The sequence below is a fragment of the Poeciliopsis prolifica genome, unplaced genomic scaffold, assembly GCF_027474105.1.
Source record: "Poeciliopsis prolifica strain line A6 unplaced genomic scaffold, Auburn_PproV2 SCAFFOLD044, whole genome shotgun sequence".
In the NCBI taxonomy this organism is placed as follows: domain Eukaryota; kingdom Metazoa; phylum Chordata; class Actinopteri; order Cyprinodontiformes; family Poeciliidae; genus Poeciliopsis; species Poeciliopsis prolifica.
Genome location: NW_026562419.1, coordinates 2299450 through 2326574, shown reverse-complemented (window position 1 = coordinate 2326574; position 27125 = coordinate 2299450). Strand labels below are relative to the sequence as shown.

Here is a 27125-nt window from a genome sequence, read left to right as displayed (position 1 = left end):
AAATTAAAATAAGCCAGTTTTAAAACACAAATTGGGCCAAATGGAAACATTTTTAGAATCAAACCTCTTGGTTAAATGCAATTAATTGAAAAACAACCAGGTCTTCCGTAATTCTAAATTTTATGCTCAACTGTGTCAACGTCAACATCTATGTCTATTTAATGATCTGTTTATGTCACTCCCAGAGAAAATAAAGTATATCTGGTGTTAGCTAAGACAAAGAAATGGAGTGTAATTTGATTTTTATCAGAAAACAATCAGGAAGCGAAACAAGAACAGCAGAAAGTCATCAATTTGTTTTTTTCTTGCAATAAAATGTAAAAAAATAGCACAAGAACTTGATCTAATAATATCAGGAGAACAATAAAATATTTATAGTTTGACCATTTATAATGACCATATGATGTGCGTCAATGTGTTGAAAAAACAAATTACATGATTTTTAGACTCTGGAGATGTGTTGATTGATTTGATCAGGTTGAAGAAAGTTTTGTTATTATATGAAGTGAAAGACTCACTGAATGCTCAGGCGTAGTGGATATTATACAATTCACTGATTGTTCCTTTTCTGATACATAGTGCAGATGTTTGGGGAAATGCCTGTAATAATATTCAAATTCTATTTTTACTTTTGCAAATTATAGAAATTAAAAGCAGAAAATGCTGCAGAGCTCCAACAAATGCATTGTGCTTCAACTTAAAATTGATATTTATTGGTGGACTACTATATCCAAAGTAATGAAATGAGTAGTTTGAATGTTAATGGAAACTCCAGGTGTTAATCTGAAAAGAAAAAAGTAATTTTGTTAAATGACTTTTAAGTTCTGATTATCAAGAAACTGGTGTTGGGTCTATTTTGGTTCCCAACCTGCAAAGAATCAACCAAAGACACAAATTACTTTTCTACCACCTGTCAAACACCGTGTTGTGTCTCCTCCACCAGCTCTCAACTGCCTTTTATTATGTTTACAAGAAAAAAGGTTGGGCTTTTTCACACAGTCACACAAACAATTGATCAATAACCTTAACCACAAGGTGTTTTGGGACCTTCTGTGAACATGCCCTTACCTGGACACAAGGCTGACCATTATACCTGTGTTAACAGGTAGCTGTTAACACAGGTACCTGTGTTATTACCTGTGTATTATTATAATAATAATAACAACAACAACAACAACAGCAACAACAACAACAACAACAATAATAATAATAATAATAATAATAATAACAGGTAGCTGTTAACACAGACAGCTAATGATCAAAGCAGCTGGTATCACAAGCATGTATAAACATTTCCAACCCCCAAGCAAACTTCTGAAAAAACAGTTAATATTGTACCACAAAAGAAAGGAGTCAAGTAAACAACACACAGAATAATAATATAAAAACATAACCTTTCAAATAAACTCATAAGTAAATGAACTTAGACAATTTTTCTAAAAACTGGGCATGGGTCATTCTTTCAGAAGCTATTCATGCATTTTAATAACTTGGAAAGTTGCATATGGATCCATATGAATGAACCAGCTGGGCCTCAAACCCGAATTTGTATTTTTTCCAAGCTTATATGTGCCAATACAATTTATTTTATGGTTTGATTTGCAAACGCAACATGTAGTGCATTAATGTAGTGCATTAATACTAATTGAAAACCCTGCATTTTTTCAACAGTCTTATAAACAATTAAAAAGTATGGGATATATTGGTATAATTAGCCTTTTAAACATATAATTGAACGAAATCTCCAGTTTATGTTCATTTTTTGTGTAATATTTCACAATGAAGCTGCAAAGGTCTGGAAGAATTTTTTTACCTTTCAGTGCAAATATAAACTTTAAATGTTCTTAACTTTCATTGCAACTGGAAAGTTTTTGCAGCATAAATGTTGTATATCTGAATATTTAAGATAAAACAATAGGAACAGTTTTAAAGCCTGCAACCATATATATTGAATATATATGACTGATATATATTACAACCATTATCTAGGAAACTTGACACCTCGTAACTGACATTGGAAAAAAGAATTGAATGAACAGATTCACCAAGCGGTGACTTGCTTAGTGAAAGTCGCAAATCTTCCAAGTCATGCTGTTTCAATTTGACCTCTTACTCAGCATCAGTTCCCAATTTATGGACTCGAAATTTGAAATCAACTCTGCTTTATGTACTGGCTTCCTCTCCTGTGCTTCCATCTGAAGGCGAGGTAAAGGCCAAGGAGGCAACTGAGGTTCTGCAACCATTTGGGCAAAGCAAGACAACTTTATTTATTCATCTCCTTTCAGCCAAAGACTATTCAAAGTGCTTGTACAAGAAAGTAAAAAACAACATTCAGCAAGAAGATAGTCACAAAATAATAATAATAAATAATAATAATAATAATAATAATAATAATAATAATAATAATAATAATAATAATAATAATAATAATTTTAGTAAAAGATCAAGCAGAGTAAAAATAGAGAAAGTAAATTTTAAACATAGTAAACGAGTAGAAGTTAAAAATTAAGAAAAGGCTAATTCAAAGAAGGTTTTAAATAAACTCAAGGTAGGCATAGTCTTACATTGTGATTAGTATTAGTGTAAGCATTAATTCTTTAAGATAACATACAAGTTATACTAATTAATTTCCCAGTGATTGTTGTTATTCTGTTTTAAAGATATCTTCCTCTCATTCCATTCAATATGTTCACTATGTGATCAATTCAGTCTTTATGAGTTCATCCTTAACTTAATAGTGATTGATGAAATTATATTTCATTTAATTAGATTGATATTACTAAAACATTGCAGAATTTCTCTGAGATTGTGAGAACATTTTATTAGACTTCATCTACATCCTGTCCCATTATTCTGCAGATTAGAAAAATGTTCCAAACCTCTGAAAGAAAATCCAACAGTGACACCTAGTGGTTATAAAACGGATGACAGCAACCTATTCTTTCTTTCTTTCTTCCTTCCTTCCTTTCTTTCTTTCTTTCTTTCTTTCTTTCTTTGTTTCGTTCTTTCTTTTTTTCTCTCATTGTTTGTGGTCAAAATCAGTGCATCTGTTTTCACCTCCTTATTTATTATTAAATCACACCAAATGCTGAATTATAATTGCGTCAATTCATTATTATGTATAGCTGCAAAGTTTAAACTACATGCAGGTTGGGAACCAAAAAAAAAAGACTTAAGTTAAATGTTATGTATTGAGTGAAGCCATAAGCTTCATACAAAAAATACCTCTAACAGATTTCACTTGAACATTTTTCATTCCCCAGTTTCTAAAGATTGAATTTGTCTGATTTTCTGCAGTTTATGTGCGGAAATCTTTGCGCAAACATGTGATAAGTAATAACAGACACATCTTAGCAATATTAAAATGTCTCAATGTTTTTAAAACCTACCTGTCAATATCAGACATACACTTTTCCTGCTGTTGGATGGGAACCTTTTTAACTTTTTACAAGTTTTTAGTAAGAAAAAACAAAAGTGTAAATGTTCTGCAGATTGTTTTTCTGTAGATCATATATATGTCACCATTAAAATTCAACCGTTCAGCATGACCTCCAGTGAAATATGATAAACCTGAATGATAAACAAACAGGTTTTATCCTCAGAGCTTCTTAGTTCATGACCTTGACCTGAAAACGTCTCTGCAGTCATAAACATTTACAGCCCACAGCAACATATTAAAGCACAACCTGCATATGCAGCTCAGGAAACTCATTAAAACCTTCATAGATGACATACTACACATTTATATTTCATCAATTTTCTTTTTACATTGATCATTCTGATATTAATTTATTCTGAGGAATCTTTTTTTTAAAACATTGCTTTATATCTGGATTTGCATGAATATTTAAACCGAATCTAAAGACCAGTTTTATTCCAGAAACCATCAATGTGAGCTATAGTTTATTATTTTATTCATTTCCTAACTTTTCCTCATTTTCTTTCATGGACCTAAACATAATAAGTATAAATATTTTCCATCCATGGAACCGCAGAATAACCCTGTTCATGTTAACATTTACTGAGATTCTCTGAAACTCAGGTATCAATAATCAGCTGCAGGTATTAATGAACAACCTGACTGCTCTGACAACCATTTGAACTCCAGAAAAAGAGTTCAAAGCCACACACAAACTCTCTCCAATACATACGCACACATACACACACACCTGCCTCCGCCCCCCACACACACACATTAAAGAAACTGGATTGATGCACAAATTGAACTTGCATTTGACCTGCACCTGCCTTCTAATCTGCTGCCAACCCCTCACACCAAGCTCCTCAGCACAACAAAAAACACTGAGACATAATGAAAACAAATGAAGTATAGGAGAAGGGGCATAAATAGAAAATTAGGAACGCCCGAGGGTTAATGACATTGACCTGAAAACATCTCTGGAGTCATAAACATTTACAGCCCACAGCAACAGATTAAAGCACAACCTGCATATGCAGTTCAGGAAACACTTGAAAATCTTCAAAAATGGCATAATACACATTTATATTTCATCCGTTTTCTTTTTACATTGATCATTTTATTTCTGAATATTTAAACCGAATCTAAAGACCAGTTTTATGCCAGAACAAATCCATATGATCTGTAGTTTATTATTTTACTCATTTCCTGTGTTTTCTCGTTTTCTTTCATTGACCTAAATATAAAAAGTGCAAAGATTTCCTTCCATGCGACCGTAGAATAACCCTGTTCGCGTTAACATTTCCTGAGATTCTTTGGAAACTCAGGTATCGATAATCAGCTGCAGGTATCAATGAACAACCTGACTACTCTGTCTCCAGAGTAACATGGCGAAGGTGCAGGCACTCAGTGTGTCGCACTCAAAATAAATTAAACAAATAAACATTTTCTTTGTTCGAATTTAATAAAGCAATTTAAACTAAATTGTCTTGATATTTATGTTTCTTTGAACAATTAAATTCACTTTTTGTGTTTTTCCCTATGACAGAAGAACCTCCTGACCAACCAGTCCTGGTCACCAATCCTTCCTTTGATTCCTGATTGTTGGGGCAGGAAGTCTTCCTGGTGTCCTGCAACTTTTAGATACTTCAGCACACCTGGCTCCAATAGCAGCTCATCAACAGAGCTCTGCAGAGCCTCAATGCATGCCAGTGAGACAGTTAAAATAAAGTCTTTAGGTCAAGGGACACATCTGAAACTTGCAGGACTCGGGTCCTGGAGGAATGCAGACTGAGGCCACTGCCTAGAGGAACCAAAGCTAACGTTCTGTTTTCTCAGAGCTCACAGGAAACACAGCACAGCTAAGACAATGTGGTCCCACAACATGCCTGATATAAGATGAGAGTTTTTATGGCAATATTAATTATTCTACATCAACAAACGGCTGCAGTCAATTGCAACAACTGAATCAATGTTGATGATTCAGTTACATCTCTGTTTAGATGTAACAAAGATGTTACATCTTAACATCTCTGTTACTTTTTGACATTAGAGGTTAAGTTGTAACAAATATGTTAAATCTTAACATATTTGTTAAAATGTAACAGAGCTAAACATGTCAGGCTATCCTACAGAGATCTTTCAAGATCATTTACAGAATTAGATTCTTTTGGTCTCGACACACAAGAGGCAACATCAACCTGTTCATTTATGCAAAGAGGAGAAAATTGCTTTTCCCTCTGCAGCCAAGTGAATGGAAAATTTGGACATGTGAATTTTCAGGCTTGTATTCATAAACTAGCATAGTGTGTGTGCTAGTGAGCACACACTAGGAAATATGAAAACGGGCATTTTTTTAACTTTGTCAAGAAAGTTGAAAAATAACATTTTGTTCCTGTTGTTACTTCCTGCTTTGTATGGATCTATTTGTAACTTGGGCTTGTTAGGAATAAAATCCTAATTTCGTCAGATTAATATGTATCCTGGGACTTTTCACTGAAACATCACAAAGGATTCAAAACATCACAACTCAGAACACAAAAACAGGAAATGAATTAACAAGGACAGAAAGTACAAGCTAAATCCTTTTTCCAAAAAATGTCATCAGTGAAAATAATCCCTGATGCTGAAGTCATAAAGTAAAAATCACATCTTTGCTTTGATTTCACTGAAACATTATAGAGTCACTAGTGTATTATTGACAGGTCTGTCAGTGACTGTGTATAAGAGCAGCTGTTTCCAGGATCTCCAGACAGAAGAGCTGAAGCTTGTCTGATGCTGAAGTGAAGGAAAAAAGGTAATTTTGATTCTGCTTTGGTAAAAAGATTTGATCTAACTTCAACGACTTCTTTATTGAGTTGAGACTGTTTGTGTTTTTGAAGGTGATCTTCAATGACTCTGAATGTTCTGATGTTTCTTTGAGCTTGTTACACTGCATTATGTAATAATGTAATACAATTGGGTTTCATAATTATGTTATATATTGAATTATTATATTATTATAATGAACTATAGTTAAACAACACATTTTACTGTATATTCACAAAACTAATCAAGAAGAGCCTTTGCATTCAGATCATCGACCATTTCAGATTTTATGTACTTTCTTAAAATCCCTCAAATATTAAGTCCTTTTTAAGCCAGAAGGGCAAATTATTTCAACAAAGTTGATGGAAGAGCAGGAGAACATTTTTGGAAATTTCTACTAAAACTCTCAGAAAACAGTAAGTGGTTGCAAAACATGATTGAAATAATTTTGCTACAGATGAATTTGAGGTGGCTCTCATCCATCAATTCAACCGCAAAATCCATGCAAGCCGCATCTCCAGTTATATTAATGTTACATTTTATTTTGCATTATTTGTGCAATTGAGACTCATTATCCAAAGTTCAGAAAGAAGTAAAATGTAAAATGAAGAAACCAAGCTCATGTTTTTCATCATGTGATGTTTGATTTAGATTCCTGATCATCAAGGTGAGGTGACACATCAGCAGGTATAAATAACGGAGTCTGAACGTCGGAGACACAGAGGAGAAGGAGAAGTTTGGAATCAAGTTCATTCCAGCTGCAGGTGAGAGATGAACACATGAATTCATTTACAACTGAGTTTGTCCACTAAAGTTCTCTATGTTTTACATTAACAGGGAATTTCATTGTGCTGCAAGTCAAACTCCAGATTTTCATCAAGTTTGATCAATTTATCCAGATCAACAGTAAAGATGAAGGTAAGCCTGTAACTTGCACTGTAAAAAAATAAAAAATAATTCATCTATCTTTATTTATTTTAACAAGGAAAGGTATTTTTAATGTTTAAAATCTTGTTAACAACAAATGACCAAAATAAAAATCAGCACAGACATTGTACATAAAATGTACAAATTATGAAACATCAATAATGATTAGAATATGAACACAAACAACAACAAGATATTTAACTATGTAGTCAAAAAATGTAAAAATTAAACAACTTCTAGTGAGTTTGTTAATTATTTAAAATGTTTGATATTTTGTTCAGTCACTGAAATGTTGAGTAAATTTAAGTGTTTAAATTTATCCAAACACTCAATGCATGTAAACACTGTACATAGTTTTGGCTCTGGAAATAACATTTGTTAACAGGACTGATGAAATGAGTTGTTAAAAAATGGAGGATCAAACCAACCAGAAACCTTTGTTAAGGCAGAATTCAGCATAATTCTGACTGAAAATCTGGCAGCACAGCTTACAGGCCATATGCAGGACAAGATCAGGGATCAGGTTTAATCTGACTAAATGAACATTAATCAGAGTTTCTCTGATGATGTTCAGAAGGTGTCATGTTCTGTCTTCCAGCTGTTATCACTTCTCTTCCTCCTGGCTCCACTGCTGATCAGCTGTGAAGCGGCTGAGGACCAACTGCCACGTGATTGCGATGACATCTACAATAAGGACAAGAAACTTCCCAGTGGAGTTTACATCATCTATCCAAATGGACATTCATCTGCTGTTAAGGTGAACTTTATGTTTGGTTTGTTCATAAAAATGAAGATCCAGATAAAAGTTCTGTGCAGGACCAAGACTGGAGGTTTATCTGTTAACAATGCTGAGGATGTTTTTACTTAATCTTCATACACATTACATAAACTGACTCTTTGAAACTGAACTTTCTTGATGTTTAGTATCTTGTTTCAGTTCAAGCTCCAGTTTTTCTTCCTATAACCAAATCAGTTATTCATGGGAGAAGAAATTTTATTTAATTATACGTTCACTTATTAGTGAGGCAATGATAGTATTTATTTTTCCACATAAAGTGTGACATTGCATTACATAATAAAAACTGCATCAAGTCATGAATGTGTTTGTGTGAAGGCTTACTGCGACATGGACTCAGAGGGAGGACGCTGGACGGTGAGTCCATCTACATGAACTCTCTCTGTTTACACTTCAACTTGGTTTATCTCAGGATTCTTGGGGGTTTTCATCCAACAAACATCAAGTTCTGTTTAAAGAAGAGTCTTTATTGTCCTTCCATTTTCACCTGCCTGAGATAAGATTTGATCAGTTTTGTCATGTTAAATATTGATTATTGATACCAATTCAGAGTTGGTACAACCCACTTCCTTTTCACCCTGAGTGTGTCAGTGAGAACGTTGTTCACTTCTTGATCAGATTCCTTTGTTGTTCCAGGTTTTCCAGAGGAGGATGGATGGCTCTGTAAACTTCTACAGACCCTGGGCGGAGTACAAGAGAGGCTTTGGAAACGCTGCTGGAGAGTACTGGCTGGGTGAGACACCGACCTAAACAGTTAGTCAATGTATGGTTGGTTTATTTACTTAAGATATTATAACATAGTTATAGCCACATTTTTCAACACCTGTTTATTGTCTCGACTTTCTATTTTACTATTGTGTTACTAAGTGATGGTGTGCAGGTGCAGGTCAAAAACTGTGAATATTATGGAAAAGTTTATTTCAATCAGTAATTAATTCAAAAAGTAACATTTGTATGTCATATTAATTCATATCATACAGCTTGATATATTTAAAATGTTTACTTCCTTTAGTGTTGATGTTTGTTTCTGACAATTCATGAAAACTACAAATTCAGTATTTCAGAAAATTTGAATATTGTGAAAAAGTTCAATATTGCAGAGCTCTGGTGCTACACACTAATCAGTTTAAGTCAAAACACCTGCAAATGCTTCCAAATGGTCGCTGAGTCCAGGTCTGTAGGTTATTCAATCATGGGAATGACTGCTGACCTGACAGTTGTTCAAAAGATGACCTTTGACCCCTTGCACAAGAGGGCAAGACAGAAACATCACAGCTAAAGAAGCTGGCTGTGCACAGAGCTGTTTTCACACACATTCATAGAGAAGTGAGGCGGAAGAAAAGATGTAGTGGAAAAGAATTGGACAAGCAATCAGGATAACTGCACCTGGAGGGGATTATGAAACAAAACCATTTAGAAATGTAGAGTCGGCTGCAGATGGAGTCAGTGCTTGAAGAGCCACCACACACAGATATATGCAACATAGATTTCAGCTGTTGCTTTCCTTGTGTCGAACTGATGCTGATGCTGATCTTGAAGAAGAACCTAAACGTCCTAAATACGAACCTAAATAGAAAATCTGTCTTATTGTGAAGAGGAAGACGCGACAGTCAAGACCCAACAAGAGCTGCAGATGTTGGTCAGAGCCATGTGGGTTCTCATATCACCTGAGCAACACCACAGAGTGATCGACTTAATGCCACGGTGCATTAATGCAGTGATCTGGACAGTAATGTGTGTGCAAAAATCTCAGTAAAAATCCAACTTTAATAGTTTTCATGTCTGTGCAGGTCTTGATAACATCCATGAGTTGACATGGCATAAAGACTGTGAGCTGATGGTCGATATGGAGGACTTTGATGGAAAAAAAGCCTTTATCCGTTACGCTTCATTTTTCATCTCTGATGAGTTTGATGGTTACCTTCTGCATTTGAAGAATTTCAACAACAAAGGGGGCGCTGGTGAGTCATGAGAAAAAACACATTCTAACTTTACTAGTCAGGATGAATTTATGGATGGATGGAATGATGCCCATCACTAATTATGTCTTTTTAAAATAAATAATTTAACTTGTGCTGGGTCTGAAAGTCGTGCAGTGAGTCTGGAAATGTAGAGCAAGGCACTGAGCATGGATCCTGGTGTGTAATATACACCAGGAGTGTATTATTACACACTCCTCGTGTATAATAATACACCATGGGTGTATTATTATACACTCCTGGTATTATAAGATATTATTATACACTCCTTGTGTATAATAATAATAACAATAATAATAATAATAATAATAATAATAATAATAATAATTAATAAAGCTAATTTACTGTAGTTAGACAAATCAGGATTAAGAGAAATAGACCTTGACTGGATTAAATGTGTTGTGTCAGTTATATCTAAATCCAGAGTTTGTTCTTATGGTTCTGAAGCAGGAAGATTGATGTTGGTAGTTAACAGCACAAAGTAAATTTAATTGATCTCATTGATAATATCCCAGTAAGAAATTAACATAACTCATAATTTATTTCACAAAATATTATCAGCTTTTCACAAAGTCAGCATTTTTGTTAAATATTGAAATTACAATTTTATTGATGTTGGATCACGCAGAATTTGTATTTTTTTTCACTATTCAAGCTTTCAACTGAATGTCTGTTTTTATTCATATAGTTTTTGTATCCTATTATTATTTCTGCAGGAGACAGCCTTTCCTATCACAACCAACAGAAATTTACCACTTTTGACAAAGACCAGGATAAGTTGAGCGGCAACTGTGCCAAAAAATATCTCGGTGCTTTCTGGTACAATAAGTGTCACTATACAAACCCTAACGGGGTTTATCGCTGGGGGGCTGACAACACACTCTATGCTATTGGAGTGGAATGGGGTACATGGAAGGGAGTTAATTACTCCCTGAAGAGCATCAGCATGAAGATCCGTCCTGCCAAGTAAATCTGCAGGTCAAACATCCAGCAAAAAATAATGAGTTGCTTTTTCTTATAATCAACCATCAACTTTTAGCTTCAAACATGAGTCAAAAGTTCACTTGATTTCTAATAAATATAATCCAGTTGATTAAATCATTGGTGAGAGTTTGCTACCTGTAACCAATTTATCTCTGATAATAAATAAGATGCCAGCAGCAATATTTGTGTGTCTGTATTTTTTTATATGTAAAAATTAAAATAAGCCAGTTTTAAAACACAAATTGGCCAAATGGAAACATTTTTAGAATCAAACCTCTTGGTTAAATGCAATTAATTGAAAAACAACCAGGTCTTCCGTAATTCTAAATTTTATGCTCAACTGTGTCAACGTCAACATCTATGTCTATTTAATGATCTGTTTATGTCACTCCCAGAGAAAATAAAGTATATCTGCTGTTAGCTAAGACAAAGAAATGGAGTGTAATTTGATTTTTATCAGAAAACAATCAGGAAGCGAAACAAGAACAGCAGAAAGTCATCAATTTGTTTTTTCTTGCAATAAAATGTAAAAAAATAGCACAAGAACTTGATCTAATAATATCAGGAGAACAATAAAATATTTATAGTTTGACCATTTATAATGACCATATGATGTGCGTCAATGTGTTGAAAAAACAAATTACATGATTTTTAGACTCTGGAGATGTGTTGATTGATTTGATCAGGTTGAAGAAAGTTTTGTTATTATATGAAGTGAAAGACTCACTGAATGCTCAGGCGTAGTGGATATTATACAATTCACTGATTGTTCCTTTTCTGATACATAGTGCAGATGTTTGGGGAAATGCCTGTAATAATATTCAAATTCTATTTTTACTTTTGCAAATTATAGAAATTAAAAGCAGAAAATGCTGCAGAGCTCCAACAAATGCATTGTGCTTCAACTTAAAATTGATATTTATTGGTGGACTACTATATCCAAAGTAATGAAATGAGTAGTTTGAATGTTAATGGAAACTCCAGGTGTTAATCTGAAAAGAAAAAAGTAATTTTGTTAAATGACTTTTAAGTTTTGATTATCAAGAAACTGGTGTTGGGTCTATTTTGGTTCCCAACCAAAGACACAAATTACTTTTCTACCACCGTCAAACACCGTGTTGTGTCTCCTCCACCAGCTCTCAACTGCCTTTTATTATGTTTACAAGAAAAAAGGTTGGGCTTTTTCACACAGTCACACAAACAATTGATCAATAACCTTAACCACAAGGTGTTTTGGGACCTTCTGTGAACATGCCCTTACCTGGACACAAGGCTGACCGTTATACCTGTGTTAACAGGTAGCTGTTGACACAGGTACCTGTGTTATTACCTGTGTATTATTATAATAATAACAACAACAACAACAACAACAACAGCAACAACAACAACAATAATAATAATAATAATAATAATAATATAACAACAGGTAGCTGTTAACACAGACAGCTAATGATCAAAGCAGGGTATCACAAGCATGTATAAACATTTCCAACCCCCAAGCAAACTTCTGAAAAAAACAGTTAATATTGTACCACAAAAGAAAGGAGTCAAGTAAACAACACACAGAATAATAATATAAAAACATAACCTTTAAAATAAACTCATAAGTAAATGAACTTAGACAATTTTTCTAAAAACTGGGCATGGGTCATTCTTTCAGAAGCTATTCATGCATTTTAATAACTTGGGAAGTTGCATATGGATCCATGAATGAACCAGCTGGGCCTCAAACCCGAATTTGTATTTTTTCCAAGCTTATATGTGCCAATACAATTTATTTTATGGTTTGATTTGCAAACGCAACATGTAGTGCATTAATGTAGTGCATTAATACTAATTGAAAACCCTGCATTTTTTCAACAGTCTTATAAACAATTAAAAAGCATGGGATATATTGGTATAATTAGCCTTTTAAACATATAATTGAACCAAATCTCCAGTTTATGTTCATTTTTTGTGTAATATTTCACAATGAAGCTGCAAAGGTCTGGAAGAATTTTTTACCTTTCAGTGCAAATATAAACTTTAAATGTTCTTAACTTTCATTGCAACTGGAAAGTTTTTGCAGCATAAATGTTGTATATCTGAATATTTAAGATAAAACAATAGGAACAGTTTTAAAGCCTGCAACCATATATTGAATATATATGACTGATATATATAGTACAACCATTATCTAGGAAACTTGACACCTCGTAACTGACATTGGAAAAAAGAATTGAATGAACAGATTCACCAAGCGGTGACTTGCTTAGTGAAAGTCGCAAATCTTCCAAGTCATGCTGTTTCAATTTGACCTCTTACTCAGCATCAGTTCCCAATTTATGGACTCGAAATTTGAAATCAACTCTGCTTTATGTACTGGCTTCCTCTCCTGTGCTTCCATCTGAAGGCGAGGTAAAGGCCAAGGAGGCAACTGAGGTTCTGCAACCATTTGGGCAAAGCAAGACAACTTTATTTATTCATCTCCTTTCAGCCAAAGACTATTCAAAGTGCTTGTACAAGAAAGTAAAAACAACATTCAGCAAGAAGATAGTCACAAAATAATAATAATAATAATAATAATAATAATAATAATAATAATAATAATAATAATAATAATACTTTTAGTAAAAGATCAAGCAGAGTAAAAATAGAGAAAGTAAATTTTAAACATAGTAAAGTAGAAGTTAAAAATTAAGAAAAGGCTAATTCAAAGAAGGTTTTAAATAAACTCAAGGTAGGCATAGTCTTACAATGTGATTAGTATTAGTGTAAGCATTAATTCTTTAAGATAACATACAAGTTATACTAATTAATTTCCCAGTGATTGTTGTTATTCTGTTTTAAAGATATCTTCCTCTCATTCCATTCAATATGTTCACTATGTGATCAATTCAGTCTTTATGTTCATCCTTAACTTAATAGTGATTGATGAAATTATATTTCATTTAATTAGATTGATATTACTAAAACATTGCAGAATTTCTCTGAGATTGTGAGAACATTTTATTAGACTTCATCTACATCCTGTCCCATTATTCTGCAGATTAGAAAAATGTTCCAAACCTCTGAAAGAAAATCCAACAGTGACACCTAGTGGTTATAAAATGGATGACAGCAACCTATTCTTTCTTTCTTTCTTCCTTCCTTCCTTTCTTTCTTTCTTTCTTTCTTTGTTTCGTTCTTTCTTTTTTTCTCTCATTGTTTGTGGTCAAAATCAGTGCATTTGTTTTCACCTCCTTATTTATTATTAAATCACACCAAATGCTGAATTATAATTGCGTCAATTAATTCATTATGTAAAGCTGCAAAGTTTAAACTACATTTTAAAGACTTAAGTTAAATGTTATGTATTGAGTGAAGCCATAAGCTTCATACAAAAAATACCTCTAACAGATTTCACTTGAACATTTTTTCATTCCCCAGTTTCTAAAGATTGAATTTGTCTGATTTTCTGCAGTTTATGTGCAGAAATCTTTGCGCAAACATGTGATAAGTAATAACAGACACATCTTAGCAATATTAAAATGTCTCAATGTTTTTAAAACCTACCTGTCAATATCAGACATACACTTTTCCTGCTGTTGGATGGGAACCTTTTTAACTTTTTACAAGTTTTTAGTAAGAAAAAACAAAAAGTGTAAATGTTCTGCAGATTGTTTTTCTGTAGATCATATATATGTCACCATTAAAATTCAACCGTTCAGCATGACCTCCAGTGAAATATGATAAACCTGAATGATAAACAAACAGGTTTTATCCTCAGAGCTTCTTAGTTCATGACCTTGACCTGAAAACGTCTCTGCAGTCATAAACATTTACAGCCCACAGCAACATATTAAAGCACAACCTGCATATGCAGTTCAGGAAACTCATGAAAACCTTCATAGATGACATAATACACATTTATATTTCATCAATTTTCTTTTTACATTGATCATTCTGATATTAATTTATTCTGATGAATCTTTTTTTAAAACATTGCTTTATATCTGGATTTGCATGAATATTTAAACCGAATCTAAAGACCAGCTTTATTCCAGAAACCATCAATGTGAGCTATAGTTTATTATTTTATTCATTTCCTAACATTTCCTCATTTTGTTTAATAAAGCAATTTAAACTAAATTGTCTTGATATTTATGTTTCTTTGAACAATTAAATTCACTTTTTGTGTTTTTCCCTATGACAGAAGAACCTCCTGACCAACCAGTCCTGGTCACCAATCCTTCCTTTGATTCCTGATTGTTGGGGCAGGAAGTCTTCCTGGTGTCCTGCAACTTTTAGATACTTCAGCACACCTGGCTCCAATAGCAGCTCATCAACAGAGCTCTGCAGAGCCTCACTGCATGCCAGTGAGACAGTTAAATTAAAGTCTTTAGGTCAAGGGACACATCTGAAACTTGCAGGACTCGGGTCCTGGAGGAATGCAGACTGAGGCCACTGCCTAGAGGAACCAAAGCTAACGTTCTGTTTTCTCAGAGCTCACAGGAAACACAGCACAGCTGAGACAATGTGGTCCCACAACATGCCTGATATAAGATGAGAGTTTTTATGGCAATCTTAATTATTCTACATCAACAAACGGCTGCAGTCAATTGCAACAACTGAATCAATGTTGATGATTCAGTTACATCTCTGTTTAGATGTAACAAAGATGTTACATCTTAACATCTCTGTTACTTTTTGACATTAGAGGTTAAGTTGTAACAAATATGTTAAATCTTAACATATTTGTTAAAATGTAACAGAGCTAAACATGTCAGGCAATCCTACAGAGATCTTTCAAGATCATTTACAGAATTAGATTCTTTTGGTCTCGACACACAAGAGGCAACATCAACCTGTTCATTTATGCAAAGAGGAGAAAATTGCTTTTCCCTCTGCAGCCAAGTGAATGGAAAATTTGGACATGTGAATTTTCAGGCTTGTATTCATAAACTAGCATAGTGTGTGTGCTAGTGAGCACACACTAGGAAATATGAAAACGGGGCATTTTTTTAACTTTGTCAAGAAAGTTGAAAAATAACATTTTGTTCCTGTTGTTACTTCCTGCTTTGTATGGATCTATTTGTAACTTGGGCTTGTTAGGAATAAAATCCTAATTTCATCAGATTAATATGTATCCTGGGATTTTCACTGAAACATCACAAAGGATTCAAAACATCACAACTCAGAACACAAAAACAGGAAATGAATTAACAAGGACAGGAAGTACAAGCTAAATCCTTTTTCCAAAAAATGTCATCAGTGAATATAATCCCTGATGCTGAAGTCATAAAGTAAAAATCACATCTTTGCTTTGATTTCACTGAAACATTATAGAGTCACTAGTGTATTATTGACAGGTCTGTCAGTGACTGTGTATAAGAGCAGCTGTTTCCAGGACCTCCAGACAGAAGAGCTGAAGCTTGTCTGATGCTGAAGTGAAGGAAAAAAGGTAATTTTGATTCTGCTTTGGTAAAAAGATTTGATCTAACTTCAACGACTTCTTTATTGAGTTGAGACTGTTTGTGTTTTTGAAGGTGATCTTCAATGACTCTGAATGTTCTGATGTTTCTTTGAGCTTGTTACACTGCATTATGTAATAATGTAATACAATTGGGTTTCATAATTATGTTATATATTGAATTATTATATTATTATAATGAACTATAGTTAAACAACACATTTTACTGTATATTCACAAAACTAATCAAGAAGAGCCTTTGCATTCAGATCATCGACCATTTCAGATTTTATGTACTTTCTTAAACTCTCTCAAATATTAAGTCCTTTTTTAAGCCAGAAGGGCAAATTATTTCAACAAAGTTGATGAAGAGCAGGAGAACATTTTTGGAAATTTCTACTAAAACTCTCAGAAAACAGTAAATGGTTGCAAAACATGATTGAAATAATTTTGCTACAGATGAATTTGAGGTGGCTCTCATCCATCAATTCAACCGCAAAATCCATGCAAGCCGCATCTCCAGTTATATTAATGTTACATTTTATTTTGCATTATTTGTGCAATTGAGACTCATTATCCAAAGTTCAGAAAGAAGTAAAATGTAAAATGAAGAAACCAAGCTCATGTTTTTCATCAGGTGATGTTTGATTTAGATTCCTGATCATCAAGGTGAGGTGACACATCAGCAGGTATAAATAACAGAGTCTGAACGTTGGAGACACAGAGGAGAAGCAGAAGTTTGGAATCAAGTTCATTCCAGCTGCAGGTGAGAGATGAACACATGAATTCATTTACAACTGAGTTTGTCCACTAAAGTTTCTCTATGTTTTACATTAACAGGGAATTTCATTGTGCTGCAAGTCAAACTCCAGATTTTCATCAAGTTTGATCAATTTATCCAGATCAACAGTAAAGATGAAGGTAAGCCTGTAACTTGCACTGTAAAAAAATAAAAAAATTCATCTATCTTTATTTATTTTAACAAGGAAAGGTATTTTTAATGTTTAAAATCTTGTTAACAACAAATGACCAAAATAAAATCAGCGCAGAGACATTGTACATAAAATGTACAAATTATGAAACATCAATAATGATTAGAATATGAACACAAACAACAACAAGATATTTAACTATGTAGTCAAAAAATAAAAATTAAATAACTTCTAGTGAGTTTGTTAATTATTTAAAATGTTTGATATTTTGTTCAGTCACTGAAATGTTGAGTAAATTTGAGTGTTTAAATTTATCCAAACACTCAATGCATGTAACACTGTACATAGTTTTGGCTCTGGAAATAACATTTGTTAACAGGACTGATGAAATGAGTTGTTAAAAAATGGAGGATCAAACCAACCAGAAACCTTTGTTAAGGCAGAATTCAGCATAATTCTGACTGAAAATCTGGCAGCACAGCTTACAGGCCACATGCAGGACAAGATCAGGGATCAGGTTTAATCTGACTAAATGAACGTTAATCAGAGTTTCTCTGATGATGTTCAGAAGGTGTCATGTTCTGTCTTCCAGCTGTTATCACTTCTCTTCCTCCTGGCTCCACTGCTGATCAGCTGTGAAGCGGCTGAGGACCAACTGCCACGTGATTGCAATGACATCTACAATACGAACAAGAAACTTCCCAGTGGAGTTTACATCATCTATCCAAGTGGACATTCATCAGCTGTTAAGGTGAACTTTATGTTTGGTTTGTTCATAAAAATGAAGATCCAGATTAAAGTTCTGTGCAGGACCAAGACTGGAGGTTTATCTGTTAACAATGCTGAGGATGTTTTTACTTAATCTTCATACACATTACATAAACTGACTGTTTGAAACTGAACTTTCTTGATGTTTAGTATCTTGTTTCAGTTCAAGCTCCAGTTTTTTCTTCCTACAACCAAATCAGTTATTCATGGATAAGAAATTTTATTTAATTATGCGTTCACTTATTAGTGAGGCAATGATAGTATTTATTTTTCCATAAAAGTATGACATTGCATTACATAATAAAAACTGTATCAATGTGTTTGTGTGAAGGCTTACTGCGACATGGACTCAGAGGGAGGACGCTGGACGGTGAGTCCATCTCTACATGAACTCTCTCTGTTTACACTTCAACTTGGTTTATCTCAGGATTCTTGGGGGTTTTCATCCAACAAACATCAAGTTCTGTTGAAAGAAGAGTCTTTATTGTCCTTCCATTTTCACCTGCCTGAGATAAGATTTGATCAGTTTTGTCATGTTAAATATTGATTATTGATACCAATTCAGAGTTGGTACAACCCACTTCCTTTTCACCCTGAGTGTGTCAGTGAGAACGTTGTTCACTTCTTGATCAGATTCCTTTGTTGTTCCAGGTTTTCCAGAGGAGGATGGATGGCTCTGTAAACTTCTACAGACCCTGGGCGGAGTACAAGAGAGGCTTTGGAAACGCTGCTGGAGAGTACTGGCTGGGTGAGACACCGACCTAAACAGTTAGTCAATGTATGGTTGGTTTATTTACTTAAGATATTTATAACATAGTTATAGCCACATTTTTCAACACCTGTTTATTGTCTCGACTTTCTATTTTACTATTGTGTTACTAGGTGATGGTGTGCAGGTGCAGGTCAAAAACTGTGAATATTATGGAAAGTTTATTTCAATCAGTAATTAATTCAAAAAGTAACATTTGTATGTCATATTAATTCATCATACAGCTTGATATATTTAAAATGTTTACTTCCTTTAGTGTTGATGTTTGTTTCTGACAATTCATGACAACTACAAATTCAGTATTTCAGAAAATTTGAATATTGTGAAAAAGTTCAATATTGCAGAGCTCTGGTGCTACACACTAATCAGTTTAAGTCAAAACACCTGCAAATGCTTCCAAATGGTCGCTGAGTCCAGGTCTGTAGGTTATTCAATCATGGGAATGACTGCTGACCTGACAGTTGTTCAAAAGATGACCTTTGACCCCTTGCACAAGAGGTCAAGACAGAAACATCACAGCTAAAGAAGCTGGCTGTGCACAGAGCTGTTTTCACACACATTCATAGAGAAGTGAGGCAGAAGAAAAGATGTAGTGGAAAAGAATTGGACAAGCAATCAGGATAACTGCACCTGGAGGGGATTATGAAACAAAACCATTTAGAAATGTAGAGTCGGCTGCAGATGGAGTCAGTGCTTGAAGAGCCACCACACACAGATATATGCAACATGGATTTCAGCTGTTGCTTTCCTTGTGTCGAACTGATGCTGATGCTGATCTTGAAGAAGAACCTAAACGTCGTAGAAAATCTGTCTTATTGTGAAGAGGAAGACGCGACAGTCAAGACCCAACAAGAGCTGCAGATGTTGGTCAGAGCCATGTGGGTTCTCATATCACCTGAGCAACACCACAGAGTGATCGACTCCATGCCACGGTGCATTAATGCAGTGATCTGGACAGTAATGTGTGTGCAAAAATCTCAGTAAAAATCCAACTTTAATAGTTTTCATGTCTGTGCAGGTCTTGATAACATCCATGAGTTGACATGGTATAAAGACTGTGAGCTGATGGTCGATATGGAGGACTTTGATGGAAAAAAAGCCTTTGCCCGTTACTCTTCATTTTACATCGATGATGAGCTTTATGGTTACCTTCTGCATGTGTGGGGTTTCAACAACAAAGGGGGCGCTGGTGAGTCATGAGAAAAAACACATTCTAACTTTACTAGTCAGGATGAATTTATGGATGGATGGAATGATGCCCATCACTAATTATGTCTTTTTAAAATAAATAATTCAACTTGTGCTGGGTCTGAAAGTCGTGCAGTGAGTCTGGAAATGTAGAGCAAGGCACTGAGCATGGATCCTGGTGTGTAATATACACCAGGAGTGTATTATTACACACTCCTCGTGTATAATAATACACCACGAGTGTATTATTATACACTCCTGGTATTATAAGATATTATTATACACTCTTTGTGTATAATAATATTAATAACAATAATAATAATAATAATAATAATAATATATGATAATTAATAAAGCTAATTTACTGTAGTTAGACAAATCAGGATTAAGAGAAATAGACCTTGATTGGATTAAATGTGTTGTGTCAGTTTATATCTAAATCCAGAGTTTGTTCTTATGGTTCTGAAGCAGGAAGATTGATGTTGGTAGTTAACAGCACAAAGTAAATTTAATTGATCTCATTGATAATATCCCAGTAAGAATTAACATAACATATGATTTATTTCACAAAACATTAACATCTTTTCACAAAGTCAGCATTTTTTTATTCATTGAAATTACAATTTTATTTTTGTTGGATCACGCAGACTTTTTTTTCACTATTTAAGATTTCAACTGAATGTCTGTTTTATTTATATAGTTTTTGTATCTTGTTATTATTTCTGCAGGAGACAGCCTTTCCTATCACAACCAACAGAAATTTACCACTTTTGACAAAGACCAGGATGAGTTGAGCGGCAACTGTGCCAAAAAATATCTCGGTGCTTTCTGGTACAATAAGTGTCACTATACAAACCCTAATGGGGTTTATCGCTGGGGGGCTGACAACACACTCTATGCTATTGGAGTGGAATGGGGTGCATGGAAGGGAGTTAATTACTCCCTGAAGAGCATCAGCATGAAGATCCGTCCTGCCAAGTAAATATGCAGGTCAAACATCCAGCAAAAAATAATGAGTTGCTTTTTCTTATAATCAACCATCAACTTTTAGCTTCAAACATGAGTCAAAAGTTCACTTGATTACTAATAAATATAATCCAGTTGATTAAATCATTGGTGAGAGTTTGCTACCTGTAACCAATTTATCTCTGATAATAAATAAGATGCCAGCAGCAATATTTGTGTGTCTGTATTTTTTTATATGTAAAATTAAAAAGCCAGTTTTAAAACACAAATTGGGCCAAATGGAAACATTTTTAGAATCAAACCTCTTGGTTAAATGCAATTAATTGAAAAACAACCAGGTCTTCCGTAATTCTAAATTTTATGCTCAACTGTGTCAATGTCAACATCTATGTCTATTTAATGATCTGTTTATGTCACTCCCAGAGAAAATAAAGTATATCTGGTGTTAGCTAAGACAAAGAAATGGAGTGTAATTTGATTTTTATCAGAAACAATCAGGAAGCGAAACAAGAACAGCAGAAAGTCATCAATTTGTTTTTTCTTGCAATAAAATGTAAAAAAATAGCACAAGAACTTGATCTAATAATATCAGGAGAACAATAAAATATTTATAGTTTGACCATTTATAATGACCATATGATGTGCGTCAATGTGTTTGAAAAAACAAATTACATGATTTTTAGACTCTGGAGATGTGTTGATTGATTTGATCAGGTTGAAGAAAGTTTTGTTATTATATGAAGTGAAAGATCACTGAATGCTCAGGCGTAGTGGATATTATACAATTCACTGATTGTTCCTTTTCTGATACATAGTGCAGATGTTTGGGGAAATGCCTGTAATAATATTCAAATTCTATTTTTACTTTTGCAAATTATAGAAATTAAAAGCAGAAAATGCTGCAGAGCTCCAACAAATGCTTGTGCTTCAACTTAAAATTGATATTTATTGGTGGACTACTATATCCAAAGTAATGAAATGAGTAGTTTGAATGTTAATGGAAACTCCAGGTGTTAATCTGAAAAGAAAAAAGTAATTTTGTTAAATGACTTTTAAGTTTTGATTATCAAGAAACTGGTGTTGGGTCTATTTTGGTTCCCAACCTGCAAAGAATCAACCAAAGACACAAATTACTTTTCTACCACCGTCAAACACCGTGTTGTGTCTCCTCCACCGGCTCTCAACTGCCTTTTATTATGTTTACAAGAAAAAAGGTTGGGCTTTTTCACACAGTCACACAAACAATTGATCAATAACCTTAACCACAAGGTGTTTTGGGACCTTCTGTGAACATGCCCTTACCTGGACACAAGGCTGACCGTTATACCTGTGTTAACAGGTACCTGTTGACACAGGTACCTGTGTTTATTACCTGTGTATTATTATAATAACAACAACAACAACAACAACAACAACTATAATAATAATAATAATAACAGGTAGCTGTTAACACAGACAGCTAATGATCAAAGCAGCTGGTATCACAAGCATGTATAAACATTTCCAACCCCCAAGCAAACTTCTGAAAAAACAGTTAATATTGTACCACAAAAAAGAAAGGAGTCAAGTAAACAACACACAAAATAATAATATAAAAACATAACCTTTCAAATAAACTCATAAGTAAATGAACTTAGACAATTTTTCTAAAAACTGGGCATGGGTCATTCTTTCAGAAGCTATTCATGCATTTTAATAACTTGGAAGTTGCATATGGATCCATATGAATGAACCAGCTGGGCCTCAAACCCGAATTTGTATTTTTTCCAAGCTTATATGTGCCAATACAATTTATTTTATGGTTTGATTTGCAAACGCAACATGTAGTGCATTAATGTAGTGCATTAATACTAATTGAAAACCCTGCATTTTTTCAACAGTCTTATAAACAATTAAAAAGTATGGGATATATTGGTATAATTAGCCTTTTAAACATATAATTGAACCAAATCTCCAGTTTATGTTCATTTTTTGTGTAATATTTCACAATGAAGCTGCAAAGGTCTGGAAGAATTTTTTACCTTTCAGTGCAAATATAAACTTTAAATGTTCTTAACTTTCATTGCAACTGGAAAGTTTTTGCAGCATAAATGTTGTATATCTGAATATTTAAGATAAAACAATAGGAACAGTTTTAAAGCCTGCAACCATATATATTGAATATATATGACTGATATATATAGTACAACCATTATCTAGGAAACTTGACACCTCGTAACTGACATTGGAAAAAAGAATTGAATGAACAGATTCACCAAGCGGTGACTTGCTTAGTGAAAGTCGCAAATCTTCCAAGTCATGCTGTTTCAATTTGACCTCTTACTCAGCATCAGTTCCCAATTTATGGACTCAAAATTTGAAATCAACTCTGCTTTATGTACTGGCTTCCTCTCCTGTGCTTCCATCTGAAGGCGAGGTAAAGGCCAAGGAGGCAACTGAGGTTCTGCAACCATTTGGGCAAAGCAACAACTTTATTTATTCATCTCCTTTCAGCCAAATACTATTCAAAGTGCTTGTACAAGAAAGTAAAAAACAACATTCAGCAAGAAGATAGTCACAAAATAATAATAATAATAATAATAATAATAATAATAATAATAATAATAATAATAATAATAATAATAATAATTTTAGTAAAAGATCAAGCAGAGTAAAAATAGAGAAAAATTTTTAAACATAGTAAACGAGTAGAAGTTAAAAATTAAGAAAAGGCTAATTCAAAGAAGGTTTTAAATAAACTCAAGGTAGGCATAGTCTTACAATGTGATTAGTATTAGTGTAAGCATTAATTCTTTAAGATAACATACAAGTTATACTAATTAATTTCCCAGTGATTGTTGTTATTCTGTTTTAAAGATATCTTCCTCTCATTCCATTCAATATGTTCACTATGTGATCAATTCAGTCTTTATGAGTTCATCCTTAACTTAATAGTGATTGATGAAATTATATTTCATTTAATTAGATTGATATTACTAAAACATTGCAGAATTTCTCTGAGATTGTGAGAACATTTTATTAGACTTCATCTACATCCTGTCCCATTATTCTGCAGATTAGAAAAATGTTCCAAACCTCTGAAAGAAAATCCAACAGTGACACCTAGTTGTTATAAAACGGATGACAGCAACCTATTCTTTCTTTCTTCCTTCCTTCCTTTCTTTCTTTCTTTCTTTCTTTGTTTTCGTTCTTTCTTTTTTTCTCTCATTGTTTGTGGTCAAAATCAGTGCATCTGTTTTCACCTCCTTATTTATTATTAAATCACACCAAATGCTGAATTATAATTGCGTCAATTAATTCATTATGTAAAGCTGCAAAGTTTAAACTACATTTTAAAGACTTAAGTTAAATGTTATGTATTGAGTGAAGCCATAAGCTTCATACAAAAAATACCTCTAACAGATTTCACTTGAACATTTTTCATTCCCCAGTTTCTAAAGATTGAATTTGTCTGATTTTCTGCAGTTTATGTGCAGAAATCTTTGCGCAAACATGTGATAAGTAATAACAGACACATCTTAGCAATATTAAAATGTCTCAATGTTTTTAAAACCTACCTGTCAATATCAGACATACACTTTTCCTGCTTGGATGGGAACCTTTTTAACTTTTTACAAGTTTTTAGTAAGAAAAAACAAAAAGTGTAAATGTTCTGCAGATTGTTTTTCTGTAGATCATATATATGTCACCATTAAAATTCAACCGTTCAGCATGACCTCCAGTGAAATATGATAAACCTGAATGATAAACAAACAGGTTTATCCTCAGAGCTTCTTAGTTCATGACCTTGACCTGAAAACGTCTCTGCAGTCATAAACATTTACAGCCCACAGCAACATATTAAAGCACAACCTGCATATGCAGCTCAGGAAACTCATGAAAACCTTCATAGATGACATACTACACATTTATATTTCATCAATTTTCTTTTTACATTGATCATTCTGATATTAATTTATTCTGAGGAATCTTTTTTTTAAAACATTGCTTTATATCTGGATTTGCATGAATATTTAAACCGAATCTAAAGACCAGCTTTATTCCAGAAACCATCAATGTGAGCTATAGTTTATTATTTTATTCATTTCCTAACATTTCCTCATTTTGTTTCATGGACCTAAACATAATAAGTATAAATATTTTCCATCCATGGAACCGCAGAATAACCCTGTTCATGTTAACATTTACTGAGATTCTCTGAAACTCAGGTATCAATAATCAGCTGCAGGTATTAATGAACAACCTGACTGCTCTGACAACCATTTGAACTCCAGAAAAAGAGTTCAAAGCCACACACAAACTCTCTCCAATACATACGCACACATACACACACACCTGCCTCCGCCCCCCCACACACACACATTAAAGAAACTGGATTGATGCACAAATTGAACTTGCATTTGACCTGCACCTGCCTTCTCAATCTGCTGCCAACCCCTCACACCAAGCTCCTCAGCACAACAAAAAACACTGAGACATAATGAAACAAATGAAGTATAGGAGAAGGGGCATAAATAGAAAATTAGGAACGCCCGAGGGTTAATGACATTGACCTGAAAACATCTCTGGAGTCATAAACATTTACAGCCCACAGCAACAGATTAAAGCACAACCTGCATATGCAGTTCAGGAAACACTTGAAAATCTTCAAACATGGCATAATACACATTTATATTTCATCCGTTTTCTTTTCACATTGATCATTTTATTTCTGAATATTTAAACAGAATCTAAAGACCAGTTTTATGCCAGAACAAATCCATATGATCTGTAGTTTTATTATTTTACTCATTTCCTGTGTTTTCTCGTTTTCTTTCATTGACCTAAATATAAAAAGTGCAAAGATTTTCCTTCCATGCGACCGTAGAATAACCCTGTTCGCGTTAACATTTCCTGAGATTCTTTGGAAACTCAGGTATCAATCAGCTGCAGGTATTAATGAACAACCTGACTACTCTGTCTCCAGAGTAACATGGCGAAGGTGCAGGCACTCAGTGTGTCGCACTCAAAATAAATTAAACAAATAAACATTTTCTTTGTTCGAATTTAATAAAGCAATTTAAACTAAATTGTCTTGATATTTATGTTTCTTTGAACAATTAAATTCACTTTTTGTGTTTTTCCCTATGACAGAAGAACCTCCTGACCAACCAGTCCTGGTCACCAATCCTTCCTTTGATTCCTGATTGTTGGGGCAGGAAGTCTTCTGGTGTCCTGCAACTTTTAGATACTTCAGCACACCTGGCTCCAATAGCAGCTCATCAACAGAGCTCTGCAGAGCCTCACTGCATGCCAGTGAGACAGTTAAATTAAAGTCTTTAGGTCAAGGGACACATCTGAAACTTGCAGGACTCGGGTCCTGGAGGAATGCAGACTGAGGCCACTGCCTAGAGGAACCAAAGCTAACGTTCTGTTTTCTCAGAGCTCACAGGAAACACAGCACAGCTGAGACAATGTGGTCCCACAACATGCCTGATATAAGATGAGAGTTTTTATGGCAATCTTAATTATTCTACATCAACAAACGGCTGCAGTCAATTGCAACAACTGAATCAATGTTGATGATTCAGTTACATCTCAGTTAAGATGTAACAAAGATGTTACATCTTAACATCTCTGTTACTTTTTGACATTAGATGTTAAGTTTGTAACAAATATGTTAAATCTTAACATATTTGTTAAATGTAACAGAGCTAAACATGTCAGGCTATCCTACAGAGATCTTTCAAGATCATTTACAGAATTAGATTCTTTTGGTCTCGACACACAAGAGGCAACATCAACCTGTTCATTTATGCAAAGAGGAGAAAATTGCTTTTCCCTCTGCAGCCAAGTGAATGGAAATTTGGACATGTGAATTTTCAGGCTTGTATTCATAAACTAGCATAGTGTGTGTGCTAGTGAGCACACACTAGGAAATATGAAAACGGGGCATTTTTTTAACTTTGTCAAGAAAGTTGAAAAATAACATTTTGTTCCTGTTGTTACTTCCTGCTTTGTATGGATCTATTTGTAACTTGGGCTTGTTAGGAATAAAATCCTAATTTCGTCAGATTAATATGTATCCTGGGACTTTTCACTGAAACATCACAAAGGATTCAAAACATCACAACTCAGAACACAAAAACAGGAAATGAATTAACAAGGACAGGAAGTACA

At 33.9% G+C, this 27125-nt stretch overlaps 2 protein-coding genes across 2 annotated transcripts; both read left to right on the top strand.

Moving 5' to 3' along the window:
• Positions 1 to 6951: 6951 nt before the first annotated feature.
• On the top strand, positions 6952 to 11094 carry LOC129376600 (microfibril-associated glycoprotein 4-like). The gene is made up of 7 exons (XM_055056196.1): positions 6952 to 6990; positions 7064 to 7144; positions 7752 to 7910; positions 8268 to 8306; positions 8586 to 8682; positions 9740 to 9910; positions 10645 to 11094. The coding sequence occupies exons 2-7, from the start codon at positions 7139 to 7141 to the stop codon at positions 10896 to 10898; spliced, it is 726 nt and encodes a 241-aa protein (XP_054912171.1). The 5' UTR covers positions 6952 to 6990; positions 7064 to 7138; the 3' UTR covers positions 10899 to 11094.
• Positions 11095 to 17183: 6089 nt separating this feature from the next.
• On the top strand, positions 17184 to 21176 carry LOC129376601 (microfibril-associated glycoprotein 4-like). The gene is made up of 6 exons (XM_055056197.1): positions 17184 to 17264; positions 17868 to 18026; positions 18375 to 18413; positions 18695 to 18791; positions 19831 to 20001; positions 20729 to 21176. Exons 1-6 carry the CDS (start codon positions 17259 to 17261, stop codon positions 20980 to 20982), a joined length of 726 nt encoding a protein of 241 aa, XP_054912172.1. The 5' UTR covers positions 17184 to 17258; the 3' UTR covers positions 20983 to 21176.
• The last annotated feature ends 5949 nt before the right edge of the window (positions 21177 to 27125 follow it).